The sequence below is a fragment of the Cottoperca gobio genome, chromosome 16 (assembly GCF_900634415.1).
Source record: "Cottoperca gobio chromosome 16, fCotGob3.1, whole genome shotgun sequence".
In the NCBI taxonomy this organism is placed as follows: domain Eukaryota; kingdom Metazoa; phylum Chordata; class Actinopteri; order Perciformes; family Bovichtidae; genus Cottoperca; species Cottoperca gobio.
In genome coordinates, this window is record NC_041370.1 from 12,394,842 (window position 1) to 12,415,701 (window position 20,860).

The 20,860-nt window shown below is 39.8% G+C and overlaps 2 protein-coding genes across 2 annotated transcripts; one reads left to right on the forward strand and one right to left on the reverse strand.

Moving 5' to 3' along the window:
• Positions 1-2,191: 2,191 nt before the first annotated feature.
• On the reverse strand, positions 2,192-7,344 carry spmip4 (sperm microtubule inner protein 4). Its single transcript, XM_029451150.1, has 7 exons — positions 7,324-7,344; positions 4,498-4,640; positions 3,956-4,146; positions 3,787-3,875; positions 3,522-3,696; positions 2,383-2,471; positions 2,192-2,257 (listed from the first exon to the last, which is right to left on the reverse strand). The coding sequence occupies exons 1-7, from the start codon at positions 7,342-7,344 to the stop codon at positions 2,192-2,194; spliced, it is 774 nt and encodes a 257-aa protein (XP_029307010.1).
• A 680-nt stretch (positions 7,345-8,024) lies between these two features.
• On the forward strand, positions 8,025-17,737 carry pde11al (phosphodiesterase 11a, like). The gene is made up of 20 exons (XM_029451898.1): positions 8,025-8,801; positions 9,522-9,680; positions 10,890-10,979; positions 11,291-11,431; positions 11,590-11,654; positions 11,893-12,013; positions 12,209-12,284; positions 12,448-12,515; positions 12,628-12,720; positions 13,864-13,914; positions 14,085-14,231; positions 14,319-14,426; positions 14,882-14,991; positions 15,073-15,163; positions 15,840-15,940; positions 16,145-16,222; positions 16,322-16,385; positions 16,656-16,730; positions 16,915-16,998; positions 17,103-17,737. The coding sequence occupies exons 1-20, from the start codon at positions 8,025-8,027 to the stop codon at positions 17,391-17,393; spliced, it is 2,790 nt and encodes a 929-aa protein (XP_029307758.1). The 3' UTR covers positions 17,394-17,737.
• Positions 17,738-20,860: the final 3,123 nt, after the last annotated feature.

The window sequence follows — 20,860 nt, forward strand, 5'->3', positions numbered from 1 at the left end:
AACTCATCACTTTGTAAGTGAGTCATTTGATTGTGGTCTCTTTTAATTATTGTTTGATTGCAGATGCATTTCCAACAAACATTCATGTGTTCACATGTACAAGTAGAATTATTTACTTTTCTGTTTTCATTTACTGAATGAGGAAGTAAAATAAGATGTAAAAAAATGACAAGATAATCATCAGAAAATCGAATTGAAATCAGAATGATATATGATTAAACTTGGGATCAAAACTAATGATAATATACTGCCACCTGTCGGACATGTTGTTGAATCGCAGCTTTTCAGTAGTGCTCATGACGACAAGAGTAAAAAAAAGAAAAAGTACCTTTTGCAAACAAATTCTGAGATTAAAACGTTTTACATGTGAGTGACTAAGCAGGTTTTAGATGTACCTTGAATGTGACATAAATCCATTTTTTAAATGTATGATTTATAAATGCAGGTTTTATTGCACCTGCACAATAGCAAAAAGAAAGAGACATACAAAAACAACAATGACAACAACAACACCAATCTTATATTGGTTAGAAATAGCCTCACAAGATTGTCTACAATATTCAAGAAGGACATTTTACTGGTCTATTATTCTGTGAGAGCCATTATCATCTTCTTTTCTAAAAGTCTGAATGAGAGGCTGTTATATCACACGAGGCTACAGGCTTGCTGCTCAAGGACTTTCCATCACAAAAAAGCCTTTCACAGAGAGTCAGCCTGACTGCAGCAGATTACGTGCAAAAAGGCATTTTTTTCTTTCACACTGGCGAGCTAGAAGGTTATTGCAGCACCTACGATACACAGAGGTGGATTCCATAACACAGCCAACACAATGCTGTGCTGTGGACTATGTGTGACATTGAGGGGGGGGGGGGGGGTGGGGGTGGGGGGGGGACTGTGCAGACAGGCTGAACTCACAGAATTGAGCTGTGAAGGCTGTTCCTTTTATTTTACGCTTACTATCAGCTGTGGCTTATGGGAGTCTTATATAAGACCATTATTCTATTATACACCCTGAGCTCTAATGAATATTGCAAATTAAATGCTTAGAACCAAAGAGCACATTTATAAAATGCTGGAAATTGGTTGTTTATTATACTTACAAAACATTGAGCAACCACTGAGTTAAATAAACAGTTTTAGGAATTATTTTAATCACAAGCTAGTTTATTGTGAGCATATGAGATATTTTACAGCGAGTCCTCGGTGTGGATATTATGAAAGAAATAATAAGATATAGACGTTTCCCCCTCTGAATTTTCTTGTTTTCTTTCAAGGTTTACAAATTCTGGTAGAACATTTAAAAGTCCACAATTGAGAAACTATATTTAAATTGATCAGATTCTGATCTAAAAATTAAAATCAGACAAATCCTTGAACATTTTAAACTTGAACATCAGAGGTCTGATGGATTCCTTTCAGGCTCGATTGCTTATTGCTGGAAATTTCAAGGGGAATTAAAAGCACATAAATTCAGAAAGATGATTTTCAAAGTAAAATAACTCAATGCTATAAACTCTGTGGTCTTAACAGTTCAACATTAAATATTCAGTAGTGGTTAAAGTGCAGGTCTTCGCTATGCTTTTAAGATTCAAATCAATAAAACTACTACTTGCTTCCAGGATGTGAGAATTAATGTCCATTAGGTTATCCATGCAGGTAGTAACAGTTGATCCCATGGAAGTCATGTTTCTTCCCTGTGACTACATTGTCCCTCAGGTTCACAGCAGCACGTGTGACAGAGCTGTTAAAGTTGCGATGGGCCTTCATCCTGCTGAATGAGTTTTGAAGGTCCAGGAGGCAGAGAGCTGCAGCTTCTCCACCAACTGTCCCAACTCTGTCCACTGGGTGAATGCCAGGCAGGACAGGAGGCCTTGGCAGGATGCACGGGTTAGAGATATTGCACGGCAGCTCTCTGCCCTTTGCCAACCTCTCCTGCTCTGAAGCTGCCCTTGATTTGCAGTTTTCTCTCTCACTGCCCTCATACACAAAGCTTTTGCTCTCAGTTTGTTGTTTGTGTAAGACCTCTTGGGACGGCTCAGCGCTCCATGCTTCTGTGGATCCAGAACTGTATTTCGACTGATTATGACACTTTTGGTTTGGATCTGGTGCCTCATTATACTTAGCTGTGATCTCTTGTGGTCGGTCAGTGTCTTGATTAGGAGCTAGAGATAGATTTATGAGTTCAGCAGCATCAGGACTGCAGGTGCTCTCCTGTCTTCTTCTTCTTCTTCTTCTTCTTCTGCTTCCACAGCCTCCTCTGGGTTTGGAGGGAACAAACACAGGAAATGACCTTTCTCTCTGTAGGGAAAGGAATACATTAGGATAAGTGATGCACACTGTAAATGTGGCTGTAAAAATCTGCAACGTTTTAAAGGATTTTACCAGTGGTGCATTGTGTGAACTCATCCCAGTAATGTCACATATCTTTTCCTGGAAGTCATCAATCTTTAGAGGATTTGCTGGCCCCGATCCTTAGAAAAATCAAATATCAAAAATGTATACAGAATTATTCATTATGGATGTTAATAGTCCTCATCGCTGTATTATTCCCATCACAGCGAATATGGCAATTTTGAGAAACACATAACACATGTCAATTTGTATAGTTATTATTGACTCGAGTCACTAATTAGAACATTTAGTCAAGGCGATGGTCCAAGAAGATCCCATCACAGACACTTTTAAAGTGAAGCTTAAGGATGATGAACAGGAGAGAGTAGCTAAAGGATTTAAAGTATTTTAGAACTGTTTTTTACTCTCAGCCAAGGTTCAACTGTCGGGGTTGATCTTCACACCTTTAGGCAAATCATTTTAATACAGCTTTGGTATTTATGCATGCAATGATTTTTTTTTTTTCATCTCTCATTCTGCATAACCTATTGGTGTCAGGGGTCAGCCTCTGCCATTACAAAACTAACATTCCTTTAAAACCTGAAACCACAAGATTTATCTTTGCAATATCTTAAAGAAGTATAATCTTCTCAGTTTTGACAATTTCATGAAATATTCTAATCTTACACTTACATTTAGATGTCTCAAGTATCTAGTTCTACCCAACACTTTCACAACTAGACTTCATTATACTGCCACTAACACCCGAAGTATATCAGAGGGAAATTGTACAATTAGACTCTGTAAGACTTCCTTTGCACAAACTGCAATTCAAGGCTCAGCCCTCTGGAACTCCCTACCTGTTCGCTCAAAGCAGATTCAGGATTTAAAATGTTTCTGCAACAGTCATGTCCTGGTGAAAACAACCAGAACTGTAATCATGACAGCATCTCGTCATTATGTGTGTACTTCTATAAAGATGTTGTGTTTAGTTTGGTTTGTTTCATTTGTCTATTTGAGTGTTTGAAATGAGCTTTAGCTAAAGACAACTGTCAATGTTTCTCTGCACTTGTCCCTTACAAACAAATACATAAATAGAATTAAGTATAAGATTCAGCCTCATTTACCACCCCACTTTTTGTACAGTCTAACATACACTAACATATTAACACAAGTTTAGGTTTCCTTACCTGTGTGGTCCATTTGGTAAGAGGTGATCCAGTGTGTCCTCTCCAGATTTTTCAGCATGTTGCTTGTCCGCTCAGATAATGACAAATCCCAGACACGAAGTTTAGGGTTGGGCAGCACTGTCTTTGGAGGAGTGGGGTAGAAAACCTGGTTCTCTCCCTTCAACGGCTTTGTATGCTGGAGGAAGGTGTTGTTAGAACAATTGTCATTCGATGTATTGGAGAACCTCAATGATAATGTGAAGCCACACAGTATCTCATTGCTCACATCTAAGAAGCCGTGATCTCCGGGCCACGTAACAGATTTCTTCCTGTTTTTTATGGGTGTCTCTAAAACCTCATGTCTGTATGGACTACCTGCACGTAGAAATAAAGAAATGTTAAAACTTAGAATCTATTCTATCATCCAGTTTTACCACAACATGTTGCCCTCTTACCTATAGATTTGCTCAGGAGTGTAACGCCCGCCGCACTATTTGGGATGAGGGGGTTGAGGAAAGGTTGAGAGGCAGCTCTGACTCCTGTTTCAGGGTCATCAGGAGAGCAGAAGGATGGGAACATTGCAAACTGGGAGATGTGGGATGAATAGGGATGCGCTTTTGGAGTTGCTATCTTTATCATTTTCTCCCTGTTAGAGGACATTTAATAAAGATGAAGTGCATCAAAGTTTGAGGCAGACACAACAAACCTTAAATGTCAATCAGAAAGTACTCACGCCATATTTATATCTGTTGGCTTTGGTATGCTGAGAAAAGAAATCAAATAAATTATATCATTCATGTTAATAATGACTATGTGTATGATTATTCATGTCTACTCACAGTTGGTCATTGAGACAAACTTTATTATTCTTTCTGCCAGTATTATTATAACTATGTTGACTGGTGATGTGCCTGTGAAGGTAAAACAACAATCTATAATTAGGTTCTATTTGATGTGTTACATTTTTTAATTCTGCGCAGAATGTTCTTACACTCACTGGGATATCATGGCTCCTCCATTACCAAAGTGATAATGGCCATTTAAGTCCGGTGGGATGCTGTGGTTTAGTGAGGACTTGGGCTCCATCTGGCTGCTGGAGCTCTGACTGAGAACAGAGGAGGGTGAAGGCAGGATGAAGCACTAGGGAGAAGTAAATGAGGGCAAAGATACAGAGAATCAAGCCACATCTGTGGTGAAACCTTGTCTGCGAATCAATGTTGTTGTTTTGTATCAAGAGTGTTAATTCAGAGCAATTCATCATAATATAATTATTATCAATGTTATACCTGGTCTGGTGATTGAAATAAAAAACCTAGCTCATAAAATGAATAATAGTTTTACACACTTGAGTTCATACCATTTTAGACTAAGACACACTGTCGTGTTCACTTACCTGGGCAGTAGTATAGAGGAATTCAATTGGATTAATTAAGTTTTTCAGCCTTTGGTGAATGGCAGAAAAATGGAAGAAGTCTCTTTTATTCTCATGGTGCAGATATGGGAAGCTGTCTTCTTGGTCCAAGTAGATGAGACTAAACACGTCGAAGCTTTCTTTGACGGGACAGGACTCACTCGTCTTCACTTGTGACCAGTGAGGTGGGGTTGATTTCCTGCCGGAGTGATGTTGTTCCAATAAACAATAGGGACCGGACTGAGCGACGGCCAATCCAGCCCACAGCACATAATGTGTGATCAGAGGAGTGCTTTAAATAGCTTTTGTAGGACCAAAAACTGAAACAAAATCACACATTGTGTTTGCTAAGATTACAAAAAAAGCATATTAACTGTAACCTTTTGAAGATATTTTTGTCCCTGTCATGTACGGTGGTAATATCTAGGGCTCAAGATGTGCTAATTCTTCATATTATGTCAATATTTTCATATCCAGTAGGGCAATCACTGCTCAGGATGCCCATCATCCATTCATCAAGTGTGGAGCTGATAATATTACATGTTCACAGCCTGGTGAACTCATACAACTAAGCACGGGGTGGAATGGAAATCAAGCTGGGTCCGGCCGGTGCACGCTGACACCAGATATAAGCTGTGTGCGGTGTGTGGTGTTTGGTTACAGGAGTCGTGTTTTGTTGTCGTTATCCCTACGCAACATAGAACCAGTAATACATTCAGACTGTACTTTATGCCCCTAGACAAAGCCACAAAACATATTCAACGAAAGTCTCAGGAACAATCTAGATGATCATTTCTGGATCATCCTGTTCTTATGTTTATTTAGACATTGCGTGCTCATTTTGTAGAACATCTTCTTCTAGGATTTAGTAGGCGACTAGACATGCGCTGTCCATGGTGCTGTTACTCTGTCATGACTGAGCCTGCATGAATAGGGCTAAATTATCACTCTAGATGGCACCTGTGATTCTGACGAAAGTAAAAAGTGACAAAAGTAACCATAATACAAATTGATTTCCCCGACGTTTGGAGAAAAACACAGCGGTGTGTCAGGAGAGTTCCTAAAACTTTTCATATCAAAGAATTTGTATTAATCCTCAAACTCCATTAGTTTGATTAGATTTTATTGACAGTGAAAATACCCACCAACCTCATACGATTCAAATTTAAATGTAGCTTAATCCTAATTGGTGGCTGGAGGAATGTGACATAACAAGGTCAGTGAGAAAGGCACAGAAAAAGATACTGAAATCTTTCGTGAAATAGCTCAAACTTTAGCAGAATATAATGTGTTCATGTGGGATTTCATTTCTCATAGTGAGAAGGTGATTGACATTTTACTTTTCAGGGTCTCTAAAAGAGGACAGCGCATCTGATCTGCTCCCCATCTTTTAAAACATCAGAAACCTGAAAACTGCATCTAAATACCAGTTTTCAATCAGCACACAGGCAGAAATTACAGTATAATCAATGCAACTGCCTCTCTTTGGACATGACATAGACTGCTTTCCAAGCTGCAAGGTTTGCCTTGTTTGTTGGCTTTCACAAGACCCATATTCTGCATTCTAATTTTAATTGGGATTCCCAAGAGACCTTGTCCAAAGTCTCAGCAAAACACCCCATTTCCTATCAAGCAGCCTAAGCTAAGTCCAGTAACCAATTACCCAGCTCTGCCCCAGCGGAGCCACAGCTCTCCAGATTACATGCCCTGCTGCTGCATTATAAATGTGCCAGCCTGCAGTGATTTCCCTATAATATTAACTTATTGTGCACATGTACGTTGATGCTTACAGGTTTGTACAAACCAACTGACTTTCAACTTAATCTGCAGTTCTTACCAATTACCTCTGGAACAGAGGAGGAAACGCATGTGAAATTGGTTATTTTCTCCATTCATGTTGCAAATGACCAATTTAACCCCATGGGTCCCCTAGTGACCCCTGAAAATGCAAATACTCCCAAACCACTAAGAGGTCCAGCCCCAGTGTTGTTGTTTTTTTTTAATCCAGTACAAGTAGCAGGATAAGATTAGCTGTGCATCACTTTCTTTTTGGGAATTTGATTTGAGAATATTCACCATGTAAGCATGTAGCTGGTAAGAATTACAATATAAACTGAAAGGTCTTAAAATTAGATTTTGATCCTGTGCAGCAAGCCTTCATACTGAACAATGAACTACTGTAATTCATTTCTCAGTGATCTACAAAATAAACCACATTGCGACAAAATAATTGATATGATTGATTCTACTGCATTGTTGAGGTTTGGTTCAATTTTGGCGACTAAATTCACTTGGTTAAGGTTAGGGAAAGATGCACATGGTTCAAAGACACCAGCATTGACTGTTGCAGTGCATGGTCTGCGTGTTAAGATCAGACTCTTTGTTTCCCCAAACATCCTACCCACATCCTACCTGAGGGTCAGAGGCCTGCATTGCCCAGCTGGTAAAACAAACCCCCCACCCCACCCCACACACACACACACACACACACACACATACATACACATACACACTTCACAACCACAGAGGCAGTAATGTGTGAGTGTTTCATTGTTTAAAATTTGCATTTTTTTCCTTGTTAAATTAAGCTGTTCCTTTTCAAACAAGCACATTACTGCTATTACACACTGAAGAAAAAAAACTGCCTTGCCTGCTCGTTTTAAATGGAAAAGAAACATCGAAATCGTACTCGGTTTTGATTGGAGCCCAGCACATAGTGTCTCTGGTGGTATAGGATAAAGAGAGCGAGTGAATAGCCTGCCCTGCAGTTTTTAAGGAGAATATGTTGGCGCTGTGTTTTTCTACACCTCTGCGTAGTATTCCACAGAAATCCCCAGAGACACAGCTCAATCTCGATTTGACTGACAGCTGTAACATCTCTCATCGATCCGGTCTCAACTAAACTCAATCTGTTGGACCACTTTTGTTCCCAGTGTTTCAGGGAAGAAGACGATGGAGACTCTCATAAGGGGGGATTAATAAATAAATGTTTTGAGGACATCACTTCTCTGAGAAGCTCAGCTGCCGCCGCACCACCCCGTCATCCACTCGTCTAACTCTTCTAGTTCTGTTGCATTTCAGTGTCTCATTTGGTCTCTACAGCAGCTTTCACCATGACAGCATTTGACTTCTCGGATATTGAGGCGTTTTTGGACTGCCACCCAGATCTCTTCGAGGAGTATCTCGTTCGAAAGGCGAAATGTGACCAGGTTAGCAGATGGTTGAAGGAGCATCAGCCGTCGAAAGTGTCAACCACAGCCCAGGAGAAGCGCAGCGCTGCCAGGGACTCACTCTGGCCGACCAACCCAGAGGGACTACGACGCAGATCGTCCCACATGGAGCTGCGACGGAACTTCGCCCGGTCCAAAGCCACCACCGCACACCGGACCTACGACGAGCATGTGAGCCTGAGCCAACACGAGTCCCAGTCCAGCATGAGGCGCCGTGCGCTCCTGCGTAAAGCCAGCTCCCTGCCTCCGACCACCGCGCACATCCTGAGCGCCCTGCTGGAGTCCAGGGTCAATGTGCCCCAGTACGCGTCCAGCGCCATCGACTACAAATATAGACTTAAGGAAACCAACGAGAGGGAGTTTTTCTTGGAGTTGGTGAAGGATATCTCCAATGATTTGGACCTGACAAACCTCAGTTATAAGATCCTGATCAATGGGTGCATCCTGGTGGATGCAGACAGGTGTTCGCTTTTCCTTGTGGAGGGACCCGCGCACAAGAGGACACTGGTGTCCAAATTCTTTGATGTGCACTCAGGAACCACTGTCAGACCATCATCCAGCACCCTAAACTCCAATGAAGTGCAGGTGCCTTGGGGAAAAGGTATCATTGGATATGTGGCAGAGCATGGGGAAACTGTAAATATCCCAAACGCATATGAGGTAAATGTGTATGATAAATACATATTATTATACTTAGACTAAAGTTAATGCAGATGTATTTACAGGGAGGAAAGCTATTGATGAATGATTTATGACTGGTATGGGGTTCAGAAGATTTTCACCATTGGGTGTAAACATGAACACAAACAGGGGTGCCCCTTTGGTCACATTCCAACATAAACAAGTATCCACAAATGTTCAAAAAGAATGGAAGACATTTAATCAGATGTTTTTGAAGTTGAACTCTGTGAGTTGAGCAAAGGAACGCTCAACTCAAAGGGGTCGCTCAACCAGAAGAATTGGAGAAAAGACTAATTACCTCAATTATGTCAGGATGGAAAATGAAACGTCTCTATAATAGTCAAAGAGAAAGGCAGGAAAGCAAGCGTTATAATTCTTCCCACAAGCCAGTCTCATGTTATAAACTACTACATCATTATATCATGACCCTGGGCTGCATGGGAGGCTAAGACAACATGATGATCCCCCTGAGGTCTATTACTGCAATAGTGTAGATATGTGGCAGAGATATCATAGTTTGTCATGCTTATAGTAAAAACAAACTGTAAATCGCCATAATTTGTGCCTGGGCTGTTTACACAAGGCCGTAAACCCCCAATATTTGAAGCAATGTAGTCTATATGAGTGTGTTAATGTGGGATCTTGCATGATTGATATACAGTATGTCTAACAAGCTGTTTAGTTTGACCACTATTCCAGGACCACCGCTTCAGTGATGAGATAGACAAGTTAACAGGCTACAAGACTCAGTCCATCCTCTGTATGGCCATCTGTAACAGTGATGGGGAAGTCATAGGTGTTGTACAAGCAATCAACAAAAATCCCATGGGCACTCCCTTTACCGAGGACGATGAGAAGGTGAGGCTCTTTTATGTGTCAGCTCCATATTGCCAGCGCATTTTCTCACATCCACATTAATTTTATTGGCTATTAAACATCCTCAGTATTATTGTAGTTGGTTTGACCATTAAGACCATTTTAGAGATGGAGTTAAAGTTGGATTCCTGTTGAATAAACACACACGCGCGCACACACGCACGCACGCACACACACACACACACACACACACACACACACACACACACACACACACACACACACACACACACTAACACTTATTGCACAGAAGCTCTTAAGCCATGCGGCTGAAAACAGAGTTTGTACTGTGAATCTTCTTAATGACTGTGGAGAGGGGAAAGTGTTCCCTCGGAAGCAAAACACCAGCAAAACTAAGGGGAGGAGGTCAACTTCTTACTCGAGCGTGGAGCATTAAATATGTCTGGCTGTGCAATATACACACACAATTAAGAAACACAATTTGAGTGGATACTCTTTCGATTGCTCCCTGAGCAATCCACTTTGAATGAATTTACTAGAATCTGCCTGTGTTAGATTTGATCATTCTACAAAGGTACTGGTTTTTGTTTAAGTGTGTAGCCAGGCAATACAAAAGTAGAAGTACTCATTTGACTCACTCTGGGTAAATAGTACAAGACAGAGAGATACTGGTGCAGTCAATCTCTGTAGTCAACAAGTACTTTATGTTTATTTACCTTCGCAAAAGATCAGCTGCACTGAGATGCAACAGTTTGTCCACAAGGTGGCAGAATAAAGTTGTGGAAAATCATTTTATTCTCGTTTTTTCTTTGGCCTCCACTGCAAAGAAATCCACTTTAGACACAGTTTTGAGTTTGCAGTATGTAAGGCTATTTAAAAAAAAAGATTTTGCTAAATCAAAGTAACTTCAGTGACTGCTTTTGATCAACAAAGACACTGAAAATAGAAGAAAACAAAACCTCTTGATCTGCCAGCTTATCTAGACATTTTAGGGCCCTTGATGTCTCACTAAATGCCTTCTTTCTCTAAATCAATACTTCATTAACAGGGAATCTATTTGAGAGAAATGTGTGCAGGGAAGCAGCTTACGACTTTCTATCCCCACCCCCTCCCCGCACCCGCACCTTTTCTCTTACCCAGTGTTATGCCCTTTTGTTTAGCATACAAACAGCTAACATTATTATTTATTATGAATGCTTTTCACCAATTCCTTTTGGTACTTTTACTTAGGTACTGCAGATGTATCTACCATTCTGTGGAATATCGATTTCCAATGCCAAGTTGTTTTCGGAGTCTCGCAAGGAGTATGAAAGGAGTAGGGTAAGATAATGTAAACTGTGCATTTACAAATAAATGTTTGGTTGTTTTGTAGCCACTGGAGAATACACTGTAGAATTACAATTGTTTTGCTTATTTAATACTGATAAAAACAACTTCCCTGTGGACACATCAACATACCTTACATTTATACAGCAGTGTTTCATTAGTCAGTAACTTTTAAAAAGCTGTTACCATTACATAATGGCTAACACACTTCTACTGCATCCTTCAACAAGCTGACCTTGTTTCATGAATATGTCAACAATGTGTAACGAACATAAGTCCTTAGTGTCCTTTTCTTGTTGCCACAGGCTCTGCTGGAGGTGGTCAACGACCTGTTTGAGGAGCAGACCGACCTGGAGAAGATTGTTAGGAAGATCATGCAGCGAGCGCTGACCCTGCTGCAGTGTGAACGCTGCTCTGTGCTTCTCCTCGAAGACATCGACTCACCCGTGAGGCTCCTTATCAGATTTTAAGTTTTTCCTACCTCACAGGTTCATTCACTTGAACTTGTCCTTTAAACCATGTAGCCTTCCTTGTGCAGAACTCTCCTATCTTTGTTGCTAAATGTCGTTGCTGGTGGTTTTGATGATACATGTCTCTTCTTTAGGTTGTGAAGTTCTCCAAGACGTTTGAGCTCATGTCTCCCCTGTGCAAAATGGACCGTGACATCGGGTAAAAGAGACGTCATGAAAAAATGATTATTCATTCTAGGGGGATACTATAGTGGGATGCCAAAACAGCAAACACATACCATCAATGGATACATATGGATGTAATGTGCATTCAGACAAATCCATAACACAAAACTAGTAATAAAAAGGAACTCACTCAATTTTTACTGCTATTGTGTTGCACGTTTAAGTGCAGGGACCTGACTATTGTTTCCTGTTTGTGTTTTTGGCCACATCAGCATGGAGAAGCTATCGTGTTCTGATTGGCTGATCAATAACAGCATTGCTGAGCTGGTGGCTTCCACAGGACTGCCTGTTAACATCAGCGATGTTTGTCAGGACCCACGCTTCGATGCTGAGGTGTGGACACAATAGTCTTCCCTATAAGACCTATTAGAGCTTGCAAATGTAACTGCCGCAAGTAGACACAGACACACTTACAAACACCAACAAATGCAAATGTTGTGTTTTAATTCATTTTTAATTCTCAGAAAGAATGTGACCAGGGCAGGTCTTTAATTATCAAACAAACATAAACACTGTGTCTCTTTACAGGCGGACCACGCCTCAGGGTTTCACATCCGATCAGTGTTATGTGTCCCTATCTGGAATCGAACTCATCAGATAATAGGTAAATTGACCAGAAATAATCAATGTTTTCCTTGCTGGGAAAGCGGTTTTCATGTGACAGTCAACAATGTGTTTGTTTGTTTGTGTGTGTGTGTGTGTGTGTGTGTGTGTGTGTGTGTGTGTGTGTGTGTGTGTGTGTGTGTGTGTGTCTGTGTTTTCTGTAGGTGTTGCACAAATTCTGAATCGCCTAGACAGGAAGACGTTCAATGATGCAGATCAGAGACTGTTTGAGGTTTGTTTTTTTTGAAAACTCTAATTACAGCTGTTCCATCAAAACTTGCATTGGATACACATTATGCCAATTTTTTAAGGTTCCTTCTTTGCGTTTTTTTATTTGTGTTCAGGCATTTGTGATATTCTGTGGACTTGGAATCAACAACACTATGATGTACAATCAAGTTAAGAAGACGTGGGCCAAGCAGTCTGTAGCACTGGATGTAAACACGGCAACATATTCATTTACAAATGTTACTTTTCTTTACCCTAACCCTACCACTTTGGTAAGACATAAGATATTTATATATATTTATTTGTCTGCAAGACCTTTTCTCTATTAATCGTGTCCTGCTCTTTTCCCATAATTCTGACAATGTGACATATCTAAATGACAAAATCAATACCGAGGTAAAATCACAGAGATATACTACAGAAATACATCATCCACTAATTACCATTTTTACTTGTACTTGACATGTATATGAATGTATTGTAAAGCCGTATTTAATCTTTATCGCATTAAACATGCTCCAGATAAGCTGTATCTATGAAAAATAAACATCAGTACATATAAATAAAACTAATTTGCACATTAAAAACGCTTAATGAAGTTTAACAATCACAGAGACTAGCATGAAAGAGACTAGCGATCTTGATATGCAACAAGCTGAATTTTCATAGACTGATGTATGAAAAATACTATTTATCCACTCGGGTTCAACCAAAAATAAATCAAAACAATCTAAATTACTCTTAATAAAATACTCTAAAATAAAAAACGTATCTTTGTTACGCCATTAAAATCTATTCAAAATGGTTTTATGAGAAAATAGTAAATGAGGAAAGTGGTGTCACTGATTAATCATAACAGAGTCTCTCCACATTCACTAGCGTCTCCATCTGTGTTCTGCTCCATTAGCCGATATCTAACCTGAGCAGTCACATTATCCTCAGCAAACATGGTTTGCTTCTCTACCATAAATATTTCAGTTGCTTTCAATAATTCATGATAAATACATGTGCCAGTCTGCTCACCTCTCATCAAAGGCAACACATAATCCCTGCTGTTTCTCTAAACACCTGATGGATTTTTCTTTTCTGTCAGGGGACCCAAAGTACAGCAACACATTGGTTTTAAAAGCAGAGATGTACTTTCTTTGATCCTGATTAGGTAACAAAGAGAAGTAGGAAAGATCGATTGCATTCAAATTCTTGGAACATATTGATTATCTTCTGCAACAGTGTCTTTTTTAAGACTTGTTCTTGGTCTTTAGTTTAGGATTTATTTTATCTCCATATCATTACATCTGCATCATAATCATTTCCCTATATCTCACTGTTTTGTATGATTATTATTTTTTCAGATGTTGTCCTACCATGCTACCTGTTCTAAAGTAGAAGTTGACAGACTCAAGGTAATCTCAGAGAAAACAACATTTATATTAGCACATTATCACTCCACTAACGTTCTGAACGGTTTGAGTGTGAGTGGTTGACGGTGAAGTGTCATTTGAAAACTTTTAGTGCTTTGCTTCCTCCCTTGCTGGCACTGTGTGATTGACAGCTCTGTCCTCTGTTCCCTAAGGCAGCAAAGATCCCCCTGAGCAGTGAGTTAGGCATTGATGAGTTTCACTTCAACGACTTCTCTTTGGACAATGACGCCATGATCACTGCGTCACTCCGGATGTTTCTGGAACTTGGTGTCGTCCAAAAGTTTAAAATTGACTATGAGGTGAATATGTCCTGTGATATGTTTGTCACTGGAGTCCACAGTGTATATGTATGTACGTATATCACCTGTATATCTGTCTTCTTGTAGGTTTTGTGCCGCTGGCTTTTGACAGTGAGGAAGAACTATCGAACTGTGGCGTATCACAACTGGAGGCATGCCTTCAATGTGTCGCAGTGCATGTTTGTTATGATCACAGTAAGTTTCAATATCTACAACTTCTCTGTTGGATTTCACTCCATACTGTCAAACTGTCTAATACAGTAAAGGCAAAGTTCCACAGAAAAAGAAACCATCCAAACTCAGACACTCGATGAGATTAAGTTGTTGAGGTTATTTCCAAGTCTCAGTGGATTTATCAACTATCAGTTGCTAAAGAAAACATCACGAGGAGAAAACATCACAGGAGAAAACATCACAGGAGAAACATCATTAAGAGAAAATTCAAAGAATATTTGGGTTAAGCCTCAAAGAGAATTGTCCACTTGAATGATCAGGTATGCAAATAAAAAAACTAAATATCCAATTTACCTTCTGATTAAAAATACCCCATCCTGTCCCATTTTATTAAATGGCAATGAATAGAGAATGAATGTTGTGGTTGTTGTTAAGTGGATGGGTAAGAATATGCCGATCTGCTTTACTTTCGGCAGACAGCTAATTTCCAGGACGTCCTGTCAGAGGCTGAGATACTGGCACTGATGGTCGGCTGCCTCTGTCATGACTTGGACCACCGAGGCACCAACAACGCATTTCAAGCCAAGTAATTGACAGAGGCCTAAAGTATGATGACAAACAGTCTTATCGGTGATGAAAAGTTTCACCGCTCTGTTTTGTCCCGCAGGACAGGTTCTGCTCTGGCTCTGCTCTACGGGACGTCAGCCACCCTGGAGCATCATCACTTCAACCATGCAGTCATGATCCTACAAAGTGAGGTCAGACCAGTATTTCTTAAAATATCTAGTCATTCAGACATTTACTGTATTGTCTGAGTTTCCTTTAGTATTTTGGCCTTAACCAAGGAGCTGCAAGTGTTTAAGTTAAAGCGATATTTTAGATTAGAAATTGAATCGGATCCTTTTTACTATAAGAGAAGCATCAAATACAATGCTGCATGTTACAAATAGCTTTATTGTCACATGGTGTCATGGGGTTGTTTATTTTCTTCTCTGTACAATTATGGCTCAATTCCACATTCACAGCCTTAAGCTAGTTTGCAACGCCTGTCCATAGATGGCCCGAACTCAACAAGAAAACAACACAAATGTACCCAAGAAAGATATCATATAACCTAATAAAAAGCACCGGATTATCCATGACTACATGTTTGATCCCTCTTTGGAAATAGTTTCAAGATTCGTAGGCGGCAGCAGTGACCTCCAGTGACAATACGATCAGTTTGATCATAGGGAATGTGCTCTCTATTGATTTCTGTAACAGAGGACAGAGAAAGTCTATACACATTGCTAATTAACATTGATAATGAGAGCTGCGTTTGACAGTGACCGATGCATTGGCTGTATAGGGAGACATTGTAGCTACTATTACTCATCCTTGCTTGCTTTCCTGTATGTGCCTACTGTATGCTATTGTATTTTTTTCTTCTCACAGGGTCACAATATCTTTGCAAACCTCTGCTCTAAGGAGTATAGCAACATGATGCAACTATTGAAGCAGGCTATTCTCTCCACAGACCTTACTTTGCACTTTGAGTAAGTGGTATTTTTAATGGATTCAGAGCCGGAGTTGTTTGTGATTATAAAATAAGACTGAAATAGATGAATACAGATTATTGGTTGATAAGAAGAATTAAGCTTTAGATTTCTGTGTGCTGAAAAAAAGCTTGTGTGGTGAAAACAGCCTTTATTCTTTAGCATTTTAACAGTTGTACACTTGTCTTCTCATTGCTTTGTTAGGCGCAGAACCAAGTTCTTTGAGTGCGTCCTGTCTGGAGAATTCAGCTGGACAGATGAAGGACACAGAGAAGTTCTCAGGTTTCTACCTTTGTGCTAAATAAAACTTTCCTGTCAAAATCACTTTAACTGTGAAGAGCAAAACATGTAGCTAGAAGTGAGCTTTGATGTCATCGACAGGTCCATGCTGATGACAGGATGCGATCTGGGCGCAGTCACTCGTCCTTGGAAGATATCCAAACAGGTTTGATGTTTCTCACATTATTTACTTTCATATTAGATGGAATTTGGTTAAAAAAAAAGAACGAAAAGAGGACCTTGGTTTGCATGGTCTACCCTTTTCAAACTGACAGTTTGAGGCTCCGGTTATGTGCATGTTCTCCCCGAAAAATACCAGAGTTTTCATTGCTACAAAATATAATAAAATGCATGCATTCTCTTGCTTTGAGCCCAGGCATCAAAATGTTATGTCATGTTCAAGTAAAATAATGATGGATGGCATTTATTTCCTAAGGTTGCAGAGTTGGTGACGAGTGAATTCTTTGAACAAGGGGACAGAGAGAGGTCTGAGCTGAAGTTGACCCCAGCGGTAAGTAAGCAATCTTTCAAATTCTTTCTTTAACCAAGATCTTTTTCACTTTTCACACAGATTTCTTTGTCATACAGAGTTCCCAGCATACACTCAAACCATGTTGTAAATGTGATATTTTTTGTTAAACAATTATGATGAACGTTTTGGTCATGGATGACAGAAGAGTATCACCTTTCTATAGGCCATATTTGACCGCAATCGTAAAGATGAGCTACCTGCCTTACAACTGGAGTGGATAGATGGGATATGTAGACCCCTTTACCAGGTAGGTAACAGTTGTTGTCTAAAGTTAAACTTTTAACATTTAAAAATTGCAAAAATAAAAATGTGAGTTTTAATATCAACTGTACTCTCCTATGTCGCTCCAAGGCAATGCTGAAGCTCAACAGGAAGTTGCAGCCGATGGTCGATGAGATAGATGCCAATCGTAATAAATGGCAGGAGCTTTGCTTGTCCAATCAGGAGACACACAGAGCCTCAGTGTCCAATCAGAGTGCTGAATCAGATCAGATTCCTGTGCCCCGGGAAGCCGCAGAAACAAATCAAAACCCAGACTCCACAGAGAAGTTTGGCTCAAGGCCTGAGAGCAGTCAGGATCTGAGGTGCAGAGTGAGCAAAGGTTCCTGTGATGATGGCAACATGACATCTGCAGGAAATTAGTAAAGCAAGCCAAATGTTAAACAATGGATTATCCATGAAATGGCAGGCATGGGACTCGCCCCATACCCTGTGATTTTCCAACACATGCGCTACCCCTGATTTAAAAAATTCGGGGTAATTAAATGCCGTCTTCATCTGCTGAGCACATTGCTTCTCCCAAGAGTCACTGTGTTAAACTCAGGAGCGTTCCCGTTGGTCAGACTATATTTATAGGGCAGTTTCCCATATCCCCATGTTTATCTATCTATCTATCCATCTACATACCTACCTACCTATCGACCGACCGACCGTCCAAGCTACCTACCTACCTACCTACCGACCAACCTACCTATCGACCGACCGACCGTCCAAGCTACCTACCTACCTACCTACCTACCTATCGACCAACCTACCTACCGACCAACCTACCTACCTACCTACCTACCTACCTACCGACCAACCTACCTATCGACCGACCGACCGTCCAAGCTACCTACCGACCAACCTACCTATCGACCAACCTACCTACCGACCAACCTACCTACCTATCGACCGACCGACCATCCAAGCTACCTACCTACCTACATACCGACCAACCTACCTACCTACCTACCTACCTACCTACCTACCTACCGACCAACCTACCTACCTACCTATCTACCAACCTACATACATACATACCTACCTACCTACCTACCTACCTACCTACCGACCAATCTATCTACTGACCAACCTACCTACCTACCTACCTACCTATCGACCTACCTACCTACCTACCTACCTACCTACCGACCAACCTACCTACCTACCTACCTACCGACCAATCTATCTACTGACCAACCTACCTACCTACCTACCTACCTACCGACCTACCTACCTACCTACCTACCTACCTACCTACCGACCAACCTACCTACCTATCGACCGACCGACCATCCAAGCTACCTACCTACCTACATACCGACCAACCTACCTACCTACCTACCTACCTACCTACCGACCAACCTACCCACCTACCTATCTACCAACCTACCTACCTACCTACCTACCTACCTACCAACCTACCTACCTACCTACCTACCTACCTACCTACTGACCAACCTACCTACCTACCGACCAATGTATCTATCTATCTATCTATCTATCTATCTATCTATCTATCTATCTATCTATCTATCTATCTATCTATCTATCTATCTATCTATCTATCTATCTATCTATCTATCTATCTACCTAAGCTTGTCATTACTAACATGTATAAGAAGGAGAGACTACTGTTGAAACCAAAGAGGGCCATATTATTTCTGTAATGTTTTGTGATGGGAACTGCTTCAACACCAGAATCCCATTGGAACACCGTTACAAAACAAAAAAGGAATCACTGTGATTTCTCTGACATGAAACACAAATTTCCATTATGAATGTAGACCGGAGCATGATCTTGTTCCTGAATGTTTCTTATTGTCTTACCTCAGTTGCAAATCTTTGGCTGCATGGCATTATTTTCAGTGTTCGTAGGTTAACCGGGCCTTCGGCCGTCAACTTGTTCTGTGAATTGCATGTGTGTATCATGAAAAGCTTTTATCCCTAGGTAAGGAAATAGGCAGATAAGTGTGAAAGGCAAAATGTTAGTGTGTTGATTTTATAAGGAAGGTCAATGATAAAATCCAAATTCCTCAGGCTGATTGTGTGTGTGAGACTTCCTAATCCCTCAAGAAATTATGACACAGATTAATACAAATGGTTTTGCTTTATGGGTCTGAAAGTAATTTACTGTAAAGGTAGAGTTTTGGGAATATGTATTATTTGTACGGAAGAGTGAGGCAAGTGAGAAAGAAAATCTGGTGATCCATTTTCTAAGTATGATCTAAATCATTTTCTCTCCTGTGCATATGAGTTAAGAACAGGTGGAAAAAGGGTTTTGTCATTTCTAGGCAAAAGAAAGACTTGACAATAATGTTACATAACTTGCTAACACACAATATATGTACCTTGTGCAGGGAGGAATTAATGCATGAATGCCTTTAGTCATGGGGTAGTGATGCACTTCAGCCTCTTGTGGCCAAAATGAGAATTACAACATCAAACACTGGATGAAAAATGAACAAAAACAAATACACCTTCTAAAACTTTTATTTCCTGTTTCACAGATAAAAAGAAAAAAAAACTAATTTAGGAAAATAATCCAGGCAGAAAGAAATTCTCTCACCTGTTTCACATATGTAAATAAAAAAATAATGAATTTTGAAAGATTATCCTGGCAAAACCTTTTTTCCCCCCACCTGTTTCACAGATGTAAATAAAAAAACAAGGAACTTAGAAAGATTATCCTGGCAAAAAGCTATTTTTTCACATGAGAAAACAATTTAGATCAGCATTTTTTCTCACTTGCCTCTCAAGGCTTCCAACATTGATTCTTTATTTTCCACCTGACTGAGACAAACACAAGTCTGTATGTCTGTAATGCCGGATCTACTTTCTGTATACAAGCGCCTACATATAACTATTACTGTTATTAATAGGGGAATGAGTACAAAGTATTAAGGTCTTTGTAAAGCGCAATGTGCATATATGTATCCATTTGTTTCTATCGTTTGAGATTCATCACAGTGTTTTGTAGTACAGCATGCAGATTATGTTAAAACTGCATGTATTATGTTTGATGTTGATACTGGACATTATCTTGATGCCTTTGACTGCCCTATGAGATTTGCTTTGCATGAAATTAGTGGAAGGGAAATACTAAATGTTGTTACGTAGGAATATTGTCGCTGCACTATTGTTCTTGAGAACAGATAAAGATTTCTATTTTCGATCACAGACTGTACCAAAATTATACATTCATTATTTTTCATACATCGGACTCTATATTTATGCAAGATGTAGAATTGGCTTTTTCTCCTGCTATTTATAAAACATCCACTAAAAATACATTATTAGAGAAGACAAGAAAGTGCTACACTTCAGATAAAATGAATCGTGCTCCAGCTGGTTTTGTGAATAAAATGCTGTGGCATGGAAACTGATTATTTGTTGTAATTTGTGATTTATACATTTATTACATTTATTACATTTATTTCCATGGCTAGTGTTCACAATTACTGTAATTGTAATTGAAGATTGTCAGAAGGTTTACTGACAAAACTGTGAGACTCATACTGACAAATAAGGGAGGCACATACAGCAGCCTGTGAACTGGTGATGTGAAGATACTGTAACAGTCACAAAGTGATTGACAATAATACATTACATTACAGTTCATTTAGCTGATGCTTCTGTCCAAAGCAACTTACAATAAGTGCAAACAATCATGAGGATACAACTCCCAACAGCAAGAATCTAGCAAATTAGCTTCAAATAGGTGAAATCCTTTAAGTACAGAACAATAGCTTAAAATAAGACAAACAAAAGTGCAACATACAGAAACAATAGAATATGAATTCAACCATTAGCTACAAATAAGCCAAACCAATGAAAGTGCAACATAC